The following is a 10,293-nucleotide window of genomic DNA, read 5'->3' as shown; positions in this document are numbered from 1 at the left end:
AATAGATGGAATATATAGAAAATGAATAGCAAGACAGTGGACTTCAATCCTAATACACTGATAATTACATTAAATAAAAATGGTATAAATATTGCAAATAAAAATGCCTATTGGACTGTATTTTCTTAAAAAGCAAGACCACTATCTGCTATTTTAGGAAACATCCTTTGAATTAGAAAAATATATGAATTAAAATTAAAAGATTATAAAGTAATATATGATACAAACACTGACCGTGATAAAGCTGGTATGGCTTCATAAATATCACTCTAGAACTCAGAGAAAGGAATATTACTAAGGAGAAAGAAATATTTTACAATGTTAAAATATTTATTATTCATAAATTAATAATTGTAAATGTGCATGCCCTCGATAATTGTGTATCAAACTACATGAGCAAAACTAACAGAACTTAAGAATAAATAAAGCTGCAGTTGTTATTGAAAATCACAAAATTCTTCTCCCAAGAATTTTATATATATACAATATATACAATTTTATATATATACAATTATACAATTTTATATATATTATATATAATTGCTTATTATATGTATACAATATATACAATTTTATATATAATATATATAATTGCTTATTATATGTATATTATATATATACATAGTATATACTATGTATATATATACAATTTTTTTTTAAGATTTTTTTTTAATTTATTTATTTGACAGAGAGAGATCACAAGTAGATGGAGAGGCAGGCAGAGAGAGAGAGAGAGAGAGAGGGAAGCAGGATCTCTGCCGAGCAGAGAACCCGATGCGGGACTCGATCCCAGACCCTGAGATCATGACCTGAGCCGAAGGCAGCGGCTTAACCCACTGAGCCACCCAGGCGCCCTATACAATTTTTTATATATACAAATTTAGTAGGAGAATACCAGATCTGAATATCACTATCAACCAAACTGACTTAGTTAATATTTGTAGATCACAACACTCAACTATAGCAGATATACATTCTTTCAGGTGAACATATAACATTCACTAGGATATGTTATATGCCAGTTCATGAAACAAATGTCAATAAAGTTAGACAAAAATGGAGTTAAATTATAATTATAATTATAATTCATAATAAAAGGCACCTAGAAAATCCCTGAATATTTGGAATAGGACAAGCACTTGTAAGAAAGCCCATACATCAAAGAAGAAAATGCTAGGGATATTAGAAAATAGGTTGAAACAGAATGACACTTAAATACAAGATACTAAAATGTGTGAGATACAATGAACACAGTGCTTAAAGGGATATTTATAACTCAAAATATATTGAGAATCATAAAAGACTAAATAAATCAATGAAGAGCAAATAAAACTTTAGCTAGTAGAGGAAATGAAATAATATACTTAAAAGTGGAAATCATTAAAATAGAAAGTAGACAAAAGAGAAAACCAATGAAACTATAACATCTTTTTTGAAAAGTTCAAAAATATTTATATACATTTATCTATGGTAAACAAAATAAGATAGAGAGGATTCAAATGACTACATCAAGATTAAAGAAGAAACATCATTGCAAATTATAAAGGTGACAAAAGAGTGATTAGAGAATATTAAGACAATTTCACAGTAAAAAGAGATATTTTAAAAATCAAAAGAAAGAATAAAAATAAAATATAAGTAATAAAGAATATTGGGAAACAAGGAAAACAATAGCAAGATGACATGCTTAAAGCAAATACATCAGGAATTTCATTAAATAAATATGGTCTAATTCATTGAGATTTAACAACCTATATGAAATATAGACATTTTTTGAAAGATTATATTACTAAGACTCATTCAAAAATAAGTGCACATCTCAATTGCCTATAAATATATTAAAGATATTCACAATGAATAAGCCTATACATAAAATTAACCCCAAACTTGGAGGCCCTGGGTGCCTAAGTTGGTTAAGCATCTGTCTTTGGCTCAGGTTTAGATCCCAGGATCTGGGATCAAGCTCCAGTGCCTGGCTCCCTGCTCGTCGGGGAGTCTGCTTCTCCCTCAAGTGCTCCCCCTAATGTTCTCTCTTTCTCTCTCTCAAATAAATAGGTGAAATCATGGAAAAAAAAAAAAAAAGCTAATCTCAAACTCAGACACCTTTGCTATAACACCCTACCAAATATCTAAGGAAGAAATAAACCAATCCCACCAAAAAATCTTTCAGAAAAAAGAGGACATTCTCTAACTTAATTAGGCCAGCATTATATTGACACCAAAAACAAACAAAAAAAGTGTAAGGAAAGAAAATTATAAACTACCTCATGAATATAGACTCAAATATCTCTAGAAAATAGTAGCAAATTGAATCTAACCAAGTGGAATTTATCCATGTAATGAAAGGTCATTTTGACACTTAGAAAACCGAATGAATTTAATTTACCACATTAACAGAATAAAGAAGAAAAGTCATATCATAATTTCAATTGACGTAGAGAAAACATTTATCAAAATTATAAACCCATTTATGAAAAAAGTCTCAGAAAACTGAGAAAAACCAAAGACATCTACCAAGGAAAAATAGCCAGCATCTACTTAATGATAAAATAGAGAAAGCTTTCCCTCTGTGACTGAGAACATGGCAATTCTATTGGTTATCCATTGGGAAAAAAAAAAAAAATTATCTTTATCTCATGTCAGACCCTATGCCCCCCAAAACAAAAACAAAAGCAAAAAACCCTCTAAACCGTATTTTAAAACACTTAGTTCAAACTATAAAAACTTTATTGGAAAACATAGGATATTATTTTGCAAAATCTGGTTAGGCTGTAAGAGTGGGTTAGCATAAGAATGGCCATCCTGAAGGCCAGGAAGCCATTTTACTGAGCGTCCCTAACCGGCTGACACTCGTAGGTGACTTGAGATAAGAGAAACTAGCTAAAACCTAAAAAAACAACTTAATCATATACCACCAGGGTGGTTAGGCGGTGGTGCCAGAGGGACCAGATGTTAATGAAAAACAAATAGTTAACTTGCAGAGATCACAATCCTGCACGACAGGGGTCTCCCTTGGTTTAGGAATGTCCTAGTGATTTAAAACAAAGAAGCTGTCTTCTCAATAGCCCAATTTCCAGAGACAAATGGCTCAGATCCTTGAGGCCTGATGTCGCCCTCCCCACCATAAAACTGAAGGAGGCTGAGGCAGAAGGAAATGTAAATAAAGTTAAATTTCTTCTAAACCTAAATCTCACCTAACCGCCAGGGTGACGCCGGGGTGGCGAAAAGCTAAACAAAGTTAAACTGTCAAAGTGGGGTGCAAGAGATGGCTGTAGCTATGAAAAAGTGCCTTGAGAATGCTATATAAAACCCTTGGCTCTGAGAACTCGGGGTCCTTGTTGAAACCCGCTGCGCTGGGCGGATACTTGGACCCCAGCTAGCTGGAAATAAACCTCGCTGTGTGACTTGAGTTATCGAGAGTGTTCTCTGTCTAATTGAGGTGTGGTGGACTCCGTACCCTAACAAGGCAAATATTCTTAAATGGTATGTAAATCATAAAAGATGAAAACCCCATTAAATTAAATATCAAAATTTAAACTTCTGCTCTTTAGAAGTCACTATTATAAAATTAAAAGGCTGCCATTTAGAATATTTATTTCAGCTGAAAAACTAGTATCCAAGAATATATACAATCTTCCATAACTAAAAATTAAGGAAGCAAACAACCTAATTAAAAATGTCCAAAAAGACAACCAAGGGATATCATAAGGGCCATTTTTATATGTGTAAACTATTTTCATCTTGAATATATTTTTACAGTGATATAATTGTTTTAGATGTTGATTCTGGAATTAGTTATATAATCATACGCTTTTGTCAAAATTCTTTGAACTTGGGGCAGCTGGGTGACTCAGTTGGTTAAGGGACTGCCTTCAGCTCAGGTCATGGCCCTGTCAGGCTCCCAGCTCAGCTCAGTGGGGAGTCTGCTTCTCCCTCTCCTTCTCCCCTCTATGCCTCCCCCAAGATCATTCACTCTCCCTTTCTGTCTCAAATAAAAAAACACAATCTTTTAAAAAATTCATTGAACTTGTAACAGAGCAAGTAAATTTTACTGTATTTAAACTGGCCAAAACATTTGAATAGGTACTTCCAAAAAATACATATGTAAGCCAATAACAAAAAGATGTTCACCATCATTACAATTAGGAAAATGTAAATTAAAATTACTATATACCCACTATACTGGCTAAAATTATACATTTACCACAAGACACGGTAGTTCAGCTCATAGAGAGAAATAAAAACCTACCTTTATGGAAACTCCTATACATAAATAAGTTGTCTATGGGTTAGTGAATGGATAAACAAATCATGGTATATCCCTATAATGGAATTCAAATCAGGAATTAAAAATAACAGGATATAACTTACATATGCATATTCACTAAAATATTATTCTAACAAAAGCCAGAAGCAAAAGGGTCCATGATGTAACATTTCATTTGTATGAAAGGGAAAAAATTAATGTATAGTGATACAAAGCAGGTTGGTGATTGCTAGCAGGCCAGTGGTGGAGGAGCAGGGTAAAAAGTGGTGCTTGGGGGACACTGGCAGCAAGATGGCACAGGAAAATTTTCTGAGGTGACAAAAATAGTCTATATCCTGATTGGGGTGGTGGTTATAGTGGAGTCACTTTTGTCAAAAGTCATTAAACTGTATACTTAAAACAAATATTGTATGTGTATTATATACCTTAATGATGATTAAAATAGCATTTGGGGTTTGTTTGTTTTTTTTTTTTTTTTGGATGCTTTATATGTTTAGATAAAATATCTGTATAAATATACAACAGTTGCAAAAAACCAAAATGATATTTTAACCAATATTACTAAGGTATGTAAAACACCTTTCTAACCCAGGAAATGATATATAATTCTTTACAGTTGATAACATTGAACATTCACTTCTAAGATGGTTCATTTAATATTCAGTATTTCCATAATGGAAATTTTTAACAACTTCATGTCTTAGATACTAATTTTTTCTTTCTCTCTGCTTCTCTGGCAAAGTGAACCCTGGAGGAAGTTTAATCAAAGTATCTACTGGAGGGGCTCCATGAATAGCTTACCTCCCCCACCCCTCCCATGAAAGTGTGACTGAGTTTGAGCCTTTAAACCCTTCACTGGGTGAAATATCACAAACAAGTTCTGTCTTTAAAAAAAATTACATGTTCACTGGATAAAGTGGGATATGGAGAGTTTTTCATGTGTGAATACTATTGTCTTTTAAAAAAAATTCAGCTACAAAGACCTCTAAAGTACCCAGGAAATCCTGTTGGAGAGCCTTGTTTTGAGCAGTAGACCCAGAGCTCTTTTAAGCTGTTTTCATTGATATGTTCTTTCTTCACCTTTTACCTATTGAGTAGAAGGCCTATTGAAACTGGATAATGACAGTCAGTACTTCCTGACAACTAAAAGGCAGTGAGATAAAAGGGGAATGACAATGGGATAGGGTGACTGCAGTCCCGCATTTACTTGTCAAAGAGTGTTTGAGATAGGTTTGTGTAAGATTCAGCTTGCTGAGCACCAAGCCTGAGGCTGGGCTCAATCGCACTCCCTGAGATCCTGACCTGAGCCAAAATCAAGAGTCTGACGCTTAACCACCTGAGCCACCCAGGTTGCCCCTATGGGTGATTTTACATCGTGAATATAAATGTAGATGTTAACACCTAACTGAGGGGAAAAAAAAAAAAGAAGCAACCAAACAAATAAGCGTAGGTGCCTCAAAGAACAAAAATTAGGCTGGTCTTGCTTGTGGGGAAAAATGTGGACGTCTTTAATCCCATGTAAATTCATTCAGCTCCTATTCTGTTTGAAGAAATATAAGGGATTTTAAAGACAGGCAAAACCTTGCATCAGTGGTAGATGCCACTGAACAAAAACATCAAAATGCACAAACCTTGGGGAATTTTTTGCTCCATGTAGTGCAGATTCAATAAGATTAAACAATTTATTTAAAAAAAATCTGTCAAAAAAAATTTGTCAGGGAGTGTACCTGGGCTTTTAGGGAAAAAAAAAAAAAAAATCGAAGGGTATTTTACACCAGACAGACTCTGAGGATTTGGAGAGATGAGTGCTAAGGATGGAGAATGGTTGAGAAAGCAGCAGATAACTTGCCATAATTTGGCAGAATTAAAAGGGAATAGTGGTGGGTTATAGGAGCTCAGAAAACTATAAATATTGCAGGTTGGCCATAAGGATGTCATTTCCAACTGAGCAGGTGCTGGTAGTCTCTGATGCAATACGAAGTCCCACTGAGCAGTAAGCCCTTCACAGGGCCATTTTATGGAGTGGTAGCTTTGGGGTTGGGTTTCTTCAGGGCCGATCAGTGTCACTCTTCACACGCACAATGCTTAACAACTTAAAGGAAGCCAAAGAAGTGCTGGGCCACAGAACTGCTTCCGGCTTGCAGAAACACAGCATGTTTTTTTGATAGTGAGTCCTGTCTCTTAACCCATTTTTATGCACGAAACAAGCCCCATTCCTTTGGCAGCAAAAAGAAGCAAGATAAGCAATTAAGGGAGTATGAAGTCATCATTCCTATCACATTAAAAAAGAATAACTCTGAGAGAGAGCTCTACTTTTGTCACAGTACTGGAATTTCCTCCCAGGTAATCAGAGCTCCCAGATGAAAAAGCAGAGTAAACCTGATGCATGTAACATTTAGTGTATTTACATTGAATCAACAAGCCATCTGGATACACAGAAGTACCCATTAGCCTTAAGTCCAGGAAAACAATGCTGTATATATATTCTTTCAGTTTTTAATTTACCTCCCATGACTATTCTGTTTGTGTAAACCTGAAATCCTTTCCAAGGTAAAGCTACCAAAAAGCATCTCTACTGCTGAATTAACAAGAAACACAAACCATGGGGGAAAATGTTGATAAAAATCTAATCCATTAAAACTTGAAACTGCAGTAATAAAAAAGATGTCATAAAAAAGATTAAAAGATAATCAGAAAAGGATTTGTGTTGGGTCGATGGCTCAGGGAATGCAGGAGGAACAATAGAAATGATCGCTGGGGCCGCCATCTTCCAGCCCCCTCTCCCCTCCTTCCTCAACCCTTGACTCTCCCACCAAAAGGATGTATGCCCAGGTCACGTCTCCATAGGTAACCCTATACCTATGTAGGAAACAGAAGTATCAGGACCCCCCCACCCCATACCCTCCAATCACCAAATACCCTACCATATATGGATGTGAGCCTATGCCCTGCCTTGGCCCAATAAAAGACCCCCACCTACTCCCTCCCAGTGCGACTTCCCCGACTCTGCTTTCCAGAGTTGCAGAACCTCGCCCGAGGGTGCCCACCCCCTCCCGGTGTGACTTTCCTGGCTGCCCTTCTCCTGAGCCCTGAAACTTCCCAGAGAGTGCCTTTAATAAATCTTGCCTTGTGCCTACCTCACCTGGTGTTGTGTTTATCTCGCCTATAAAATCTTACAATTTGAGGGACCTGAGTGGCTCAGTGGGTTAAGCCTCTGCCTTCCTCTCAGGTCATGATCTCAGGGTCCTGGGATCGAGCCCCGCATCAGGCTCTCTGCTCATCAGGGAGGCTGCTTCCCCCTCTCTTCTCTGCCTGCCTCTCTGCCTACTTGTGAGCTAGCTCATGCTCATTCTATCTCTCTCTGTCAAATAAATAAAATCTTTAAAAAAAAAAAAACCTTACAAATTGTATATAGATTTTTTTATTTGTACAGTATGTATACTTTGGTCTCAAAGTTATAAATAAAACATATAGGGAATTAATTACCATGAAAATCAATTTTGTAACAATTCTCCCATTCCTTTTAAGCTTTTGTTCAAATCCCAATTAGTTGAAAGATAATGTAATATTGGTTTCAGGATTTAATGATTCTTCACTTACATATAACACCCGTGCCCATCATAAGTGCCCTCCTTAATACCCATCACCCACTTAACCTATCCCCCCATTTCCTCCCTCCACCAACCCTCAGTCTGTTCTCTATAATTAGGAGTTTCTTGTGGTTTGCTTCCCTCTCTCTTTTTTTCCCATATGTTCATCTGTTTTGATTATTAAATTATACATATGAGTGAAACCAAATGGTATATCTTTCCCTGACTGACTTTTATCACTTCGCATAATATACTCTAGTTCCATCCACATCATGGCAAATGGCAAGATTGCATTCTTTTTAATGGCTGAGTAATATTCCATCGTGTGTGTGTGTGTGTGTGTGTGTGTGTGTTTATAATTATATTTATAATTGATTTAGGTGCGTGCAATCAAGATGATGGGATGAGCGCAGTGAGGCCAGTCATAGCAAAAAGGATACAAAAGTATAGTGAAGGCGATATTCGATTTAACTTAATGGCCATTGTGTCTGACAGAAAAATGATATATGAACAGAAGATAGCAGAGTTACAAAGACAACTTGCTGAGGAACCCATGGATACAGACCAGAGTAATAATATGTTACGTGCTATTCAGTCAGAGGTTGCCAAAAACGGGATGCTTATTGAAGAAGTACAGAAACTAAAAAGATACAAGATTGAAAATATCAGAAGAAAGCATAATTACCAGCCTTTCATTATGGAATTATTAAAGACTTTAGCAGAACACCAACAGTTAATACCACTAGTAGAAAAGGCAAAAGAAAAACAGAATGCAAAGAAAGCACAGGAAACCAAATGAAGAAGATGCTTTGAGATGTATACATATTTCTGCTTCTGCACTTATTTTCATGGAAACAATTAAGTATAAAGAACTTTGAGCAACATCCTAATTGACTCCGTGCATGTTTGGCAATAGTACCGGTCTGTCTTGTCTTTAATGCATGGATTCTTTCCCAGCCTGCATCATGTGCATGTAGTGCATATTAAATAAAAGTGATATTAAGAGTGAAATACACACACACACACACACACACACACACACACACACTACTTCAGTATCAATTCAGCAGTTGATGGATATTTGAGCTCTTTCCATTATTTGGCTATCCTTGATAGTGCTGCTATAAACATGGGGGTGTGAACCTTTGAACCTGTAATTTTGTATCCTTTGGGTAAATGGGTCATAGGGTAATTCTATTTCTAACTTTTTGAGGAATCTCCACACCATCTTCCAGAGTGGCTGCACTAGATTGCATTCCCAGGAACAGTGTGAGAGGGTTCCCCTCTCTCCACATCTTTGCCTCCTGTGCTGCTAATTTAAGCCATTCTGACTAGTGGGAGATAGTATCTCATCGTGGTTTTGATTTGTATTTCCTTTATGATCTGTAATGTTGAGCCATCTGTATGTCTTCTTTGGAAGAATGTCTGTTCATGTCTTCTGCCCACTGAAATGTACATAGAATTTTAACTCCTGTAAGTAATGAACAAGAGGGCCTAATATTCCCCTCAGTTCAACTAAACTTATGATTGGTTTCTTCCTGATTGTAGGCCCCTGGCCTCTTTTCTTCCTAGAACATTACTTTAGAAAACTTGCCATTATAAATTCTTTCTCAGAATTTTGAGATATAAATCTTCCCCACCCTCTTCCAGTTCTAGAATCAAGGGATGTCTTTCTCAAAGACAGAGAGACATCCCCTTGAAATGTAATCATCCAAGGAAAGAGCACCTCCTCTATTTCCCAGTTCCTATGGGAAGGTAGGAACCTGACTTCCCTAAGCTCTAGTTAGTAAACACTGATACCCTAAGTACATAGATCAACCCCCCTATCATGTCCTTTAGTATTTTTCCACTAACTCATCCCAAGGCTTAAAAACTTGCCTATTTTGTTTCAGTGGGGTTAAAATCAACCTCTTTCCCCTAATGCAATACTCATGCAAAAAGTCTTCCTTGCTAGCTTCTGTTGTCCAGTGAAATTTCTCTTTTATAAACCAATATAAAAAAGAATAAACGTGCTCTAGGAAATGGTCAAATGATTTCTTCCAGAGAGAGTGTGTATTGCTAATAAGTATATGAAATGATGCTCAGTTTCACTAGAGAAATGCAAATTAAAATATCAGTGGCATACAATTTAACAACTATCAGATTAGCAAAATTTACAAAGCCTAAGCATATAAAGAATACACACAGATGATTTTAGGGTAAGCAGATACAATTACTTTAAGAGTAATTTTACAATATTAAATTTAGGTGGAAAAGCCCACATTCAATGGCCCAGCAATTTTACCACAGGAATGGACACTAGAGAAATTTCCCGCAAGTGAAATGTGGACAAGAAGAAATGTACAAGGAAATTTACTGAGGTATTCTTGATAATAGCCAAAAGTAGAAAAAAACCTAAATTCCCCTTAAAAGAATAATGGACTCCAGATATTCATA

The 10,293-nt window shown here is 36.1% G+C and overlaps 1 protein-coding gene across 1 annotated transcript; it reads left to right on the top strand.

Annotated features, from left to right (window-relative positions):
* Nucleotides 1-8,232: 8,232 nt before the first annotated feature.
* LOC125109212 (ubiquitin carboxyl-terminal hydrolase isozyme L5-like) lies at nucleotides 8,233-8,868 on the top strand. Its single transcript, XM_047745978.1, has one exon. It carries the CDS (start codon nucleotides 8,261-8,263, stop codon nucleotides 8,654-8,656), a length of 396 nt encoding a protein of 131 aa, XP_047601934.1. The 5' UTR covers nucleotides 8,233-8,260; the 3' UTR covers nucleotides 8,657-8,868.
* Nucleotides 8,869-10,293: the final 1,425 nt, after the last annotated feature.

This window comes from Lutra lutra, chromosome 9, assembly GCF_902655055.1.
Source record: "Lutra lutra chromosome 9, mLutLut1.2, whole genome shotgun sequence".
Classification (NCBI taxonomy): domain Eukaryota; kingdom Metazoa; phylum Chordata; class Mammalia; order Carnivora; family Mustelidae; genus Lutra; species Lutra lutra.
This window is presented reverse-complemented; position numbering and strand designations above follow the sequence as displayed.